The 11,566-nt window shown below is 52.2% G+C and overlaps 4 protein-coding genes across 4 annotated transcripts; 2 read left to right on the top strand and 2 right to left on the bottom strand.

Annotated features, from left to right (window-relative positions):
* Nucleotides 1–370: 370 nt before the first annotated feature.
* B0T26DRAFT_691351 (uncharacterized protein) lies at nt 371–3,388 on the top strand. The gene is made up of 2 exons (XM_060441122.1): nt 371–1,319; nt 1,388–3,388. Exons 1-2 carry the CDS (start codon nt 748–750, stop codon nt 3,021–3,023), a joined length of 2,208 nt encoding a protein of 735 aa, XP_060304160.1. The 5' UTR covers nt 371–747; the 3' UTR covers nt 3,024–3,388.
* Nucleotides 3,389–4,047: 659 nt separating this feature from the next.
* On the top strand, nt 4,048–4,494 carry B0T26DRAFT_634409 (uncharacterized protein; the record flags this gene model as incomplete). Its single annotated transcript, XM_060436630.1, has 2 exons — nt 4,048–4,280; nt 4,386–4,494. Coding segments are annotated over 2 exons (342 nt in total), but the record flags the coding sequence as incomplete, so codon positions are not given.
* On the bottom strand, nt 4,297–5,837 carry B0T26DRAFT_691346 (uncharacterized protein). The gene has a single exon (XM_060441121.1). It carries the CDS (start codon nt 5,724–5,726, stop codon nt 4,728–4,730), a length of 999 nt encoding a protein of 332 aa, XP_060304158.1. The 5' UTR covers nt 5,727–5,837; the 3' UTR covers nt 4,297–4,727.
* Nucleotides 5,838–7,403: 1,566 nt separating this feature from the next.
* Nucleotides 7,404–7,769, bottom strand: B0T26DRAFT_737653 (uncharacterized protein; the record flags this gene model as incomplete). The annotated part of the gene is made up of 1 exon (XM_060443478.1): nt 7,404–7,769. The coding sequence occupies one exon, from the start codon at nt 7,767–7,769 to the stop codon at nt 7,404–7,406; it is 366 nt and encodes a 121-aa protein (XP_060304157.1).
* Nucleotides 7,770–11,566: the final 3,797 nt, after the last annotated feature.

Genomic DNA, 11,566 nt, shown 5'->3' with positions numbered 1-11,566 from the left:
ATAGCGATGCTATTTTTCTGATATTAGATCGCCAGAACCTTTAACCTAGCTGCGGATAGAACACACTGGAGCCTCGAAGTTCAGGCACTTTGGCCCCAAACAAATCCTCTCCGATTCATCTCAGTACATGAAAAGCATGTTCCTGGCGTCGCCCCGCATCCCCGCACCGCAGTTCAGAGAGCTGTGGCTTCTAGCGCACCCAATGGGGGCGGGCGGGAGGGGCTCGTGCGCCAAGAAAACCAGGATTGGGCAGGCCAAATATCGACCTGCTCTCCCCGAAGTGAATAGGCGCTAAAGGACAAATGTAACCCCACTTCCCCACCTCCCGTCACCCGTCACCCCCAAAAGTCCCGGCACAGGCGCTGGCAGTGGGATGGAAAAGAAGTCGGGCAGGGGCAGGATCGACGCTCTCGAGGCCAGAGCGATATCCAACAGGATCCAAGCGCCTGTTCCATCTACGTGACCAGATACAGGTCAATAACTGGGACAGGCTTGCGAGATGCTTGTGCGTCTACTTTAAATTTGAGCTCGTTCGCTAGCAGCAACCTAACTATGGATGCGCAAACTTTCTTCGACCTCCTCCCGTCATCTTCACTTGCGTCGGACGGCTCGGGGCTTGGGTTCTGGGCTTACGGTCTGCGCCTTTCTGCAGTGCAACCAATTTGCGCGTAATATTGAGACGGGGGCGAAAAGGGCCGCTGCCACGATGGACTGGATGCAAGTCACTCTTCTTACTACTCGTTCTTGATGGCAGTCAGCCCCGAAATCGCGGCGCGATTCTGCACTGAGCAGTTAGCTCGATCGCTCCCTGATCGCTACTCTAATCGCTCCGCTGATCGACCGCTGCACCGGTTGATGCACCGACCACTGTCATCGTTGCATCTCTTCAACATGGCTGATTCTAATCCCGAATCCGTGCTATCTAGATCGATCAAAACGGGCTGCTTTGCCGCGAGCAATGCCATCGCGAAGACTTCCCTTGCCTTGAACCGATTTGTCCGCGACGTGCGAGAATCGCGCTCCGACCTCGATGCCATATCCGGCGAGCTACACTCACTCGAGGGTGTCCTCGACCTGCTGAAAGACGACGCAGACTCGTTCCCGGCCCAGCTGGCCAACAAGACCCCCAGAGTGCTGGAAAAGTGCTTGACCATCGTCAACGAGCTGGATGGCTGCATATCGGTCCTCGGTCGCGAGGGCGTTTCTAAAGCGGACAAGAAGTCGAGGTGGATGGCTAGCCGAGACCACATCGAGAAGCTCAGATGGACACTTGAAGGTTACAAGTCCACACTTGGGCTTGCCGTTGACCTGGTTGCTTTGTGAGAGCCCCCCCGCCTAGTGCTTGGGTGTCAAGGTGCTTGGAGGCTAACGTATGCCTCCGTGCCAGAACTTCCTCTTCCACCGAGCCCAACAGTGTCGACTCGACCCTCGCAAGAGACCCGAACAAGGCCGAACACCCTGTCGATTTGGACGAAAAGAGCGAGTTGGCAAAAGTGGCGGCCCGGATCAGTGACGTTACGGCTAGGCTACGGAATGAATCCCAGCAGAACGGGGCCGTGGCTAGCATCCAGCAGTTCCTTGATGCATTATATACCCATGCCGTGTCTGCGGTCGATACGGAGCTTGAACAGCTTGAGAACCGCCGTCCTGACGCCGCGTCATCCGTCGGAGAGGCTCCCGACAGTGCTATCGAGATGAGCGGGGACGAGACAAGCTTTCCAGCGATAAAACACGGAAGATCATTGAGCGCACCTCATGGTGGTGGCAGTATTCCCGTCGACGAGATTGACGAACTTCTCGATGAGCTCAGAGAGATGCCCCGTAGGGCCCCTACTCCGCCGCCAAGGTCTCTGGCAAGGATGGGTGTTCCCTCTGTTCGCAGCTCTCCTGACATACGCCCCACAATGTCTGAAAGCTGCCGCGGGCCCGTCCCTGGTACAGGCCAGTTGTCTGGTCACTCCCGCAGTTGGAGTTTCTCACCCCAAGGCTCGCAATATCCGGCTTCCGAGTCCTTCCTTACCGCTGTGACTGAGGTTGCTCCTCCCCTGAACCCTGAGCCTGTTGCTGGCGGTACCAGCAGGCCCAGCAGCCGAATGGGTCGAGCCTTGAGCCAGGTGCGGCGATCAATTTGGGAAAACCCTGGCGATGATGGTCTTGCCTCGCCTCGTCCGTCTACTTCGGGCTCGAACATGCCAACTTCCGGTCCGGTCAGACATGGTCTGGTTCGGCGGAGCAGTTCACGCCTCTCAACCACTTTCAGAAGCTTCAGCCACAAGGTACTGCCTTTCTCAAAGGCCGACGATCAAATCACCACACCGGCCGAGATCCTAGAACCAGATGCCATATTTGGGGTGTCACTTGCAAAGAGCATGTACGTCGCAAAGGGGCTCGCAGGCACTCACCACGATGGCGGCAGGTCTTCGACTCGCGAGTACCCGCTGTGTGTTCTCCGATGCATATACTTCATCCGAGACCAGGGAGTAAGTACGCCACACGTCTTCGGCCAGGACGCCGACCCGCAATGCCTCGACGAATTAAAGGAAGTATTTGCCTCGGCCTCGACAAATTTCGGCAAGGACCTCGATTGGCGGCGCTATACCGTCTTCGAGGCCGCCGACCTTATTCTACTGTTCCTGTCGGAGCTCCCGCAACCGCTTGTGCCCGAGTCAGTTGGCAAGCGGTGGATCACACTCTCCAGGCAAGCTACCATTAGCGGGTCGCTGGCCATGCGCCTCGACCAAGGCATCGATTTTTGGGAAGAAGCTTTGTTAGGCCTTCGCGGGCCTGCCCGATCACTCTTCAAGCTACTACTTGACCTGTGGGGTGACATTGCGGACGCTGCTGAGAGCAATGAGATGACGGCTGAACGCCTTGCCGGCCGTGTAGTGCGCTCCGTCATGCATGGCCCCGCCGGCCGCTACGATACCGATCTCCTTCTTGGTCTGGCCTTCATGATTCGGAAGCGTTCCGAGTATAGCCTCTCATTGCGAGGCGACGGGCGGAAAAGCAATGCCGCATTTTGATGGACTTGACGCAATGGACTAGTTATGCAAACCGCTTCGCTGCGCTATTTGTCGTTCCAGGATTGCATATATCACGCTCGGGCAACAAAACAAGTGTTTGTTTCTTTACTTTTTTTTTAAAATTTTTTAAAAAAATCCTCAGCAACCTGTTGCAATTAGGGCTTGGGGCTGATTGCCCGCCACGCGGCCGTAAGCTGGATATCGGCGTCCGTTATAATGATACCCGGAGTAAAGACGGATTTAATGTATTCAACACGTCACGAATATCACATATTTATCAAGGAACCTGCGTACTTTCAGCACAAGGCGACGTGAAACGGTGCTAGATAGTAGTATTTTTTGCTACTAGATGCCCTTGACAAAGGCCTTTTCTTTACGAATGTAGGTCAAAGCTTCAGTATTGGTCAACCGACTGGTCCCCTTTACCCATTCGGGTAGCAACTGACGGCGTTTGGACTATAATACTTACGGAATCCTTCAAGTGAAGAAATTTGAACATAGGGCAACGGGCAGTTGTCCACCCAGTGCCAAGTAAATACCTAATTAAGTACCTTGACGACCAATATGGCGTCAATATGCCATCATCCATATGCAAAGGTAGGTGGGTAGATATTTCCTTTCCGCTCCCCAAATTGAAGAAAGACTTGGTAATACCTTTGGCTGTACCAGTTTTCCGCCCCTTGTTTGCCAGCGTTCATAACGAAATTGACAATAAGGACCGCTGTTTGCAGTCCATTACCGGAGTGCTTCACGACGAGTAACATCACGATCAGCGACGATCTTCACTGATCGTTTCACACCATGTCTCCCAAACCTGCCGACGTTCATCGGCCGTATCATAGGCTGCCCTGGAGTACCGTCATCCTGTATGGCGCTAGCGCCGGGTTTCTCAGAGTGGCCGTGTGAGTCTCTTAGACTTTACAGCCCCTCGATGCTATCAGCCTAGAAGGCTGACGAGGGTGACTTCACACCCAACGCAGCATGACCGCCAGCGAGAAGGTCGAGCAATTGTTCACGGGCCGAGCTGCCCGGAAAGACGCTGGCATGCCTGCTCGGTACAAAACCGCGATCGGCTGAGCAGCTATGGCGCCTGAACATGGCGATGCACTACGGGCAGGGTGTTGTGGTTGGCGTTGCCCGTGCGCTGATGAGTTACCATGGAATCCGCGGCCCGTTTGCAGATTCAATGTTTACAAGTCTTCGGCTGCTAGTCGACCAGACTCTGGAAAGCTGGACAGGCGTTGGCGCCTTACCTTGGTAAGCTTCGTCCTGTGGCTCGGCCGACTATGGTCTCACCCCTCCTGCAACCAACGGCACATCGATACGTAACGCACTAACTAGCCGATCAAATGGTGGTGCCAGGACGTGGCCGTTTGGGGAGCAGATAATCGACTTGGCGCATAAGGCGGTTTATGCAATGGCAACGGGATATTTCAGAGCTTTGGATTCGGTAAACGTCTTTTGGAGGTAAGCTTATTGCATTGAAATACCTGCGAATAACCTCGCAAATGTCAAATTGATATGCACTAATTTTTTTGCTCATCACGGACTCCTAGGCCTAGCTGCGATTCATAGAGTTGCAAATTGCGTGCTACCGAGAGGAATGAATGCTTGATGCGAGGATTTGCCAAAGGGGCTGAGAATGATTCATGTGGGAAAAAGTATAGCTAGACCAGCGCTCCGGCGGCTTTCGGCTTCGCCCAGTCAGTGGATTAGCTGTGACTTGTAGCTCTCCCAGTCTACAATTGTCAGCACATCCGATATCTTTCCCTGCTCGAGCCAGTAAAAGGCGTGCTCGGAAAAGATAACTTGCTTGCCATTTGGGAAGGCGCCCCCAAACGGCTTAACGGGCGTCCCTATGAAATCGATTCGCACAGCAATCTGTTGCCTCGCCTCATCAACCAAGACTGTGTGCGCGATAAACTTGAGGCCGTCGATAGCGTCAAATGCGCCCTCCATCAGCTTGCGGTACTGGTCCACGGCCAGCTTGGAACCATTCCAAGTGACACCGGTCGACTTGCAAAACCTCTGTAGCTCTCTGGTCATGTTGCCGCCGTTGATGCAAGCGATGTAGTCGGTGTAGAACTGTCCAAGGTCGATTGATACGCGAGGAGGCGGCGGTCGCAAGCCAGGAGGCGGCAGGATGTGCTTCGGCTCGCGGCGCCTCTCATCCTCGTCGGGAATGTCGCTGATCTCACTGATTTTACCAGCGGTATACTGCACGAACATGTGACGCGCATATTCAAAGCGTCGTCTGGCTGCCGAGGTTAGGTAGGGACCCTGGACGACTTGATGCTTTACGCGGAGGCGGGCACCAATGGAGCCATCCTCGTCAGTTTTGCCGCCGACAAGAGCGACTATCTCCATTGTGGTGTGTGTCTTGGGCGCGAACTCTTGCTTCAGGTGCTGGATGAGTTCGTATTGAGACATGTCACGGCCATTGTAGGCGAGCCGGCGGTGGATGCCTTCCCCCAGGGTTTCCCACTGGCGACGGTTGATGCGATCGATGAAATTCTTGAAGCGCCTGCGACTATCCAGTTTTCGGGGCGGTTTAATGCCGGTCCTCGCATAGCGCGCCGCTTGGAGCGCCTCCTGGGCGGCGGCATCGGAAGGCTCTGAGGCGGTAGGTGGTGACGGCTGCGGTGCTGGTTGCGCCAACTGCGGCTGCATTGTTTGGTTTGCGTCTGTGTTGGTCATCGACATGGATTCTAACGCCTCGATGTTTTGGGCCAAAGCAGAGGCCCCAAAAGGCACGGATGGGGACCTCGCGGAGTAGTTTGGCGGTGTGGGTTAAAGATGGTGGTGTGGAATGACCCGGACACGGTTGAGAAAGTGGAGGATTATTCTCGGGGTGGTCCGTCGCGTGCTCACGTGCCGCACTTTGGGCCGGGCCACTCACGAAAGTCAAAGTGGGTCCTGCCGCTCTCCTCTTGAAGAACTTTGCAGACTTTTGATGGAAATTTTCAAATTGTCAGCTGTACAGATTTTTATGCACCAGAGGTTGGATCTGTACCAAATCAAATATTTAACAATCGCAAAGATATTCAAAGATGGCCCCAGGGATCTTACATTCCCTCTAATGATACAGACCGAATACGTTTATCGCCTACCTAATCAACTCGGGCTACCACCACTTCTACTGGCGCTGAATGCGCAGGCACATGACCCAAGATACAATAAGAGCCATAATTTCCCACCATAGCCCCTATCGTTTCGGGAGCTTATAATACATGCGCAGGGCTAGGAACATGCCGGATAGGCCTGTCAAAGTCCAGACTACACCACTGAGCAGAGTACTAGTATTGTTGTGTGGCAGCGCAACCAGCTGCTCGGCCGTCTGAGGCGCTACTGGGCCGGCATACTCATCCGGTTTGGCCATGGCGGCCACCTTTGTGGCAGTCTAGTACAGCAGGAACTCGGCGCAGCCAAGCTGAATGCCCGGCCGCACGGCTCGGAACCCGGAAGGGACAGTAGAGGCAGTAGAGCAAATTGCGAATTCACGGTCACGGAGACCAGGGAGGCAAGCAGAACACAAAAAAGAGCACTCAGATGTATACCTGACTGTAGTTATGGCGGTTCTAAACTATCCTCCTCACACCCCCTATTTGTAGCTGGAGGTCATAGAGGCATGTAAACTCATCAAAACTATGCCTTCCGCGGCCTCTTTTGCGTCAGTGCCCGTGTCGTCTGTCTGGGCAATGATCTCCTAGATCTCTCCAATCCCGAGAATGCTGTCTTCATCTCAAACTGTGGCCTCAAGACCATCAGCGAGAAGGTGCTGTCTACCTCCGTGCCACTATGGCAGACTACGTAACCAGCCAGGAAAGTAGGCCCCCAAAACCCGCGTGGTGGGGAATGTTGCTGGCCACTTCGGTAACATTGTCGTGTGATCTGCAAGTTCAGTGTACCTAGGCAATATGCTATGCGTTATCTCCGTTGTGCACCACATGCCGCGCGAGTGCCGCTCGCCCGGTGTCTGTGTACGGAGAGAATGAGGTAAGAGGATTTCGCAACTTACCTAGGTAGGGGTTTAGTAGTCTAGGGGCACGAGTTCTCAAGAAATTCGTTGCACGCAAATCTCCCTTCTCAACATGTCGACAAGGTAGAAGATCATTGGAGTGTCGATCAAATCGCCGTCGTACCTACTAGATTTAACACTGCGAAGCAGAATAAAAGGATGATCTTCCGAGCTGGGCTGGGGATATTAATCTTGATAGCAGAGCGCAAAGTTGAATCCATTCAGAGAGAGCAACCCAAAAGAGTCGCCAGTTCTGTAGAAGCTGGTGAAGAGAAGGTAATTACAGATGCTGAGGGCCGAACACTTTTTCCAATTTCGACCCAATGCCGCCAATCCCGTCCCGTGTCCCACCACCCAGTTCGTCAACCGCAGAATTGCTGTGTGCAGAATCCACCAGGGGGGGTGCAAATCCCGCAGCTCGAGTTGCAGCAAACCTGGCCTGTTGGGCACAGTTTTGTGCCGCATTGCTTTTGTGGGGGGACTTCGCAGACTTGTTGCGTGCACGCCATGTTCGGCCTCGTGCAGATACCGCAAGACGGGTTGCAGCAGACGAGATCCGCCGCGCAAACAGTTATGCCGCATATCTCCCCCTTGTCAAGAACACACTTGGCCTGGTTGCCGTTAATAACTTCGCATGTCGTGTTGGCCGCGCAGCGGACTGTAGCGCAAGGGGAGAGGTCTTGGCGGATTTCGGAGGCAATTGGGTTACCAAGCACACCCAGTGCCATAGCCGAAGCGAGCAGCCCCCTGGAGAGAAAGGAGGCGGACATCATTTCATTTATTGGTATGTTTAGAGAGGTAGGTTGTGTTGGACCAAGAGGTTGTGGGATTGCGAATATCCAAGGTCGCTCATCATGGAAGTTGAATGTGGAGTATTACAGTGCAAGAGCCGGCTATGTCAAACTCAATATATAGCCAATTTTGACTGTGCCGGAAGTTTCCTTCTCCCCAGGTCCCGAGACTGTGTTACAGCAGCTGAACTTTACGCTGGCTATGGATAAATCCCCTTTCGGCTACCATGCTGTGCAACGTATGGCGAGGCCTTGCGACGTCAATGTTGGCTTGAAGGTAGAGAGAAGCAACCCTAGACGGTAATTAGACTCCGGTGCGACTTTCCGTGTGCTTGCTGCGGGCCCTTTCTGCCCAGGATTCAACCTCGGAATACGCACTAGGTCAGCCAAGGCGGATGGAATGTAGATCGGCCCGGAGTCGCTAGGGCCGTAGCGCTTTCAAGTTTGTGAGAATGTTTGCCAATGAAACACCGTATTTGGTTGTGGAGAAGCCAAGACAAATCACGTTATTAGCCAGGCTTGGCTACCGGCCATGTTGCGCCGTACTGAATCGAGACCAGAGGTTGGGGAAGCAGCATTTCTGTGGTCCAGTATCTACACAATAACTACTACAGAAGTACAGTGATTCAACTCGCTCTGTATTGTTGTTTTATTGTATTGGCTGATTCCTGGACCAAACTTCCTCTTGCGGTCTCTTATGCTTCTCTTCTAAGAACTGGTGCTGTTCCTGGTAATTAATTGAAGCATCGATATCGGGTGAAAGTCAGGTACCTATCTAGAGGCGTACATAGTCCCACGGCCATGGACAATTCCGCACATCGTGGTTTCCTACACATCTCAAGGCACTACAGACACGTAAAAACAAGGAGTTGCGTGTAGTTTTGGGAGTGGAGGATAAATTTAATCTTCCCTATTCGTTTTTATTTTTTCACATCTCCTCTTTCATAGTGCAACTACCTTTGTTGCGGGCATGCCTAGTAAACTTGGATCGGACATGAAGCGATCTATCATAAAGAATTTGCCTCGGTCTGCTCACACGTTTCATAGTGCGCGCTTATATCATTCACTCTACAGGTTTAACTAAATTTCTAAACGCTGAACGCAGTTTAGAATAGATTCTAAAAACTACGACAATCAGTATAAAGCCACTACATCCATCGTAGCTCAGTGTGTGGTGGGAGTTGCGACTATATAGCTGCTGTTGCCTAGAATGCTAGGCAATATGTATTTGTTTTACGCCAACAGGCGCAAAAGAGACACCTGTGGTAAGATAGACATCCCACACAGTATGGCTACTCGTCAGCTAGCTGATTGGTATTCTGTCCCGCTACAGATGTTTCACTCCTACTATAGTTCCCAGAGCCGCCCCACAACAGAAGGAAATCTTGATTGCATTAGCTGATAACGTCAGAGTCTAGAACTTATTATGTCGAGACATAACCTTGCAGCCTAATATGGTGGCTCGACTCACAATCAAAGCATTCTAAAACATACGGGTTGCTAGTCTCGGCCTGAGTACCGAATACCAAATTCTGACAGCATACCTACGTGACGAGTATCGTGATGGATATCTTCAACTAGACCGTGGTTTGAAGTTGTCGACACCTATACTATCAGATATTTGCGGAGGTCCTTCTCCAAGGCAAGCCATATTGAAGCAGATGAATTAGAATATGCTATTAGATATACTCAATTTGGTGTACTGTTGGTGTTATGGGAATTGATAACTAATAAACCTTCTCTAAATCTTTGGGAGCAGAAAAGATCAATCAGGCTATTATCACAAGTGCCTTAGTCGTGCGGTCTCTTCTGACCTCTGGCTATATTATCGGCACTTTGCTCAACCCAATGAGCACCTACGTAGGTAAGGGACACTGGTACAAGGACTTTTAGAATTCATGCGCTTCCCCTCAGCAGAAGCTCAATCTGATTGGAAAGTTTAACTTCATCCGGTGCTAACCGGCTCAATAATCCCTTGCCTCTTCAGTTATTATACAGTAATGGCACTTGACAATTCAATATTGTCAACTAGCAAGGCCAATTGGCTGCTTTCAGCCGCCAATTCCATCTGACAGCTCAATTGACGAGTTTCGAAATAAATGTAGAATGCGAACTTGTCTCAATAATTCCTAGTATCTGGTTGGATGCGGTCTGTCAGACACTCCGATCTCGGGTGTTGGTATCACGCAGTTACGGAGCCGTTGCAACACACAATGCGTGATACCCCGATGTAAATGGCAATTGGGTTCAACGTGCTCGGTATCAGTTGGGTATTACAGGTCTTCCCTTCATACGAGTCTAATTCTGTGGCTGGGGGGCAGAGACCAACAGATTTCCGCATTCCTAGCGACAGGGAGCTGGCACGCTACCACAGGCATGGGCATGGGAGCCCAGTTCCATCAAGGCTGACGAATTCCTCAACCTCACTGGCTCAATGCAGAGTTTGGACACGCACATTGCTTGTGGCAAGTTCTCTGTATACATTGTGCCCTGTTGTTAAAACCGCACATGGAAAGGAAACCAAGGAGTCGGCCGAGGTCGGATCTTATTTCTATCAAGGTTGGCCTCATGTGAGGGAATTGCTACGAGTTAAGAGTAACGACTCAAAACAAAGTAACTATCTCGTGGGGTCATGAGAGAACTTGCTGTGAAACAAATAGGAAAGCAAAATTGCAAATCATCTGTCGTGAAGGTCCCGAGTGGTGGGTTTAAAACGGCGCTTTTTGCTCTAATATGGAGAGTGGCAACTTTGTGGGCGCGGCCGCAGCTGAGCCTTTCCTCCCCGCCGGCATGAGACGCGACGAAGAGAGCAACATAGTACGATCCCAACGCAACCGGATGTATGGGGCCGTTGGGTATGTATGGGATCGGCCATGCGGTGCGAGACTTGATGTTTCATGCGTTGTATCTCTTGGCGGCCACTTGATACGGGTACCTGGGTAACAGATGCGGATCGAATTGAGTTTTGCAGACGTCTGTGATAAGATTTGTAGTCCAATCTGCTGAAGTCTATGACGCCAAAGCCCAGCCACTTCTGAAAGAAAATATAGAGAGGGCATGTTAAGGAAAGTACCTCCCTAGCTAGCCTGTGCTAGAGTTACAGCGGGCTGCATCCCGCGTCCCATGTCGCAGCCGCTGGTGTACGTGTGGTGCAATGACTTCATGACAAGAGATAATGCTGCTGTCAACGGGACCGCGGCGTGCACAAGCCCGTGACAGTTTGCCAGTGGGGAAGCTGCGTGTAACCAAGCGAGCCTGGATTGTACGTCTATCCAGCAGCGCAGCTCTGGATCTCGTAGACGTTGCACGCCTCGGCACGCTACGGCCTTGGAAGGGGGGACAGTATTCGAAAGGCCCTCGCATCCGGCGGCAACGCGAAAGAATCAATCTGCGAGCTCCTCAATCTGCACAAACTAGGAAGCCAGTAGGACATTGGAATGGGACAACATCAAACAGTCCGGGAGAGTAGAAGATTTTAGCTCTGATGTCTCACATTTCAAATCCCCAAATTCCCAGTGAAATGCAAGTGGCAGGATAGTAGGGGCACTCTGTAGTCATGCCAGGTTCTGTGCCGAGGGCTCGGGGCGTGTCGTGAGTCGTCGGACTCTGAAAACCGTACGTGGCCCGATCAGATTCCGATGATTGCACAAGGTCATAAAGCAGGGGGGGCAAAATACACCAGGAACCTTGCAGACCTTGGACCCTAGACAGGGAGGGATCTTCTCGACGGCACA

The sequence above is a fragment of the Lasiosphaeria miniovina genome (genome assembly GCF_030549165.1).
Source record: "Lasiosphaeria miniovina strain SMH2392-1A chromosome Unknown B0T26scaffold_1, whole genome shotgun sequence".
NCBI lineage: Eukaryota > Fungi > Ascomycota > Sordariomycetes > Sordariales > Lasiosphaeriaceae > Lasiosphaeria > Lasiosphaeria miniovina.
The sequence above is the reverse complement of the archived record's forward strand: the minus strand, read 5'-3'. Positions and strand labels throughout refer to the sequence as shown.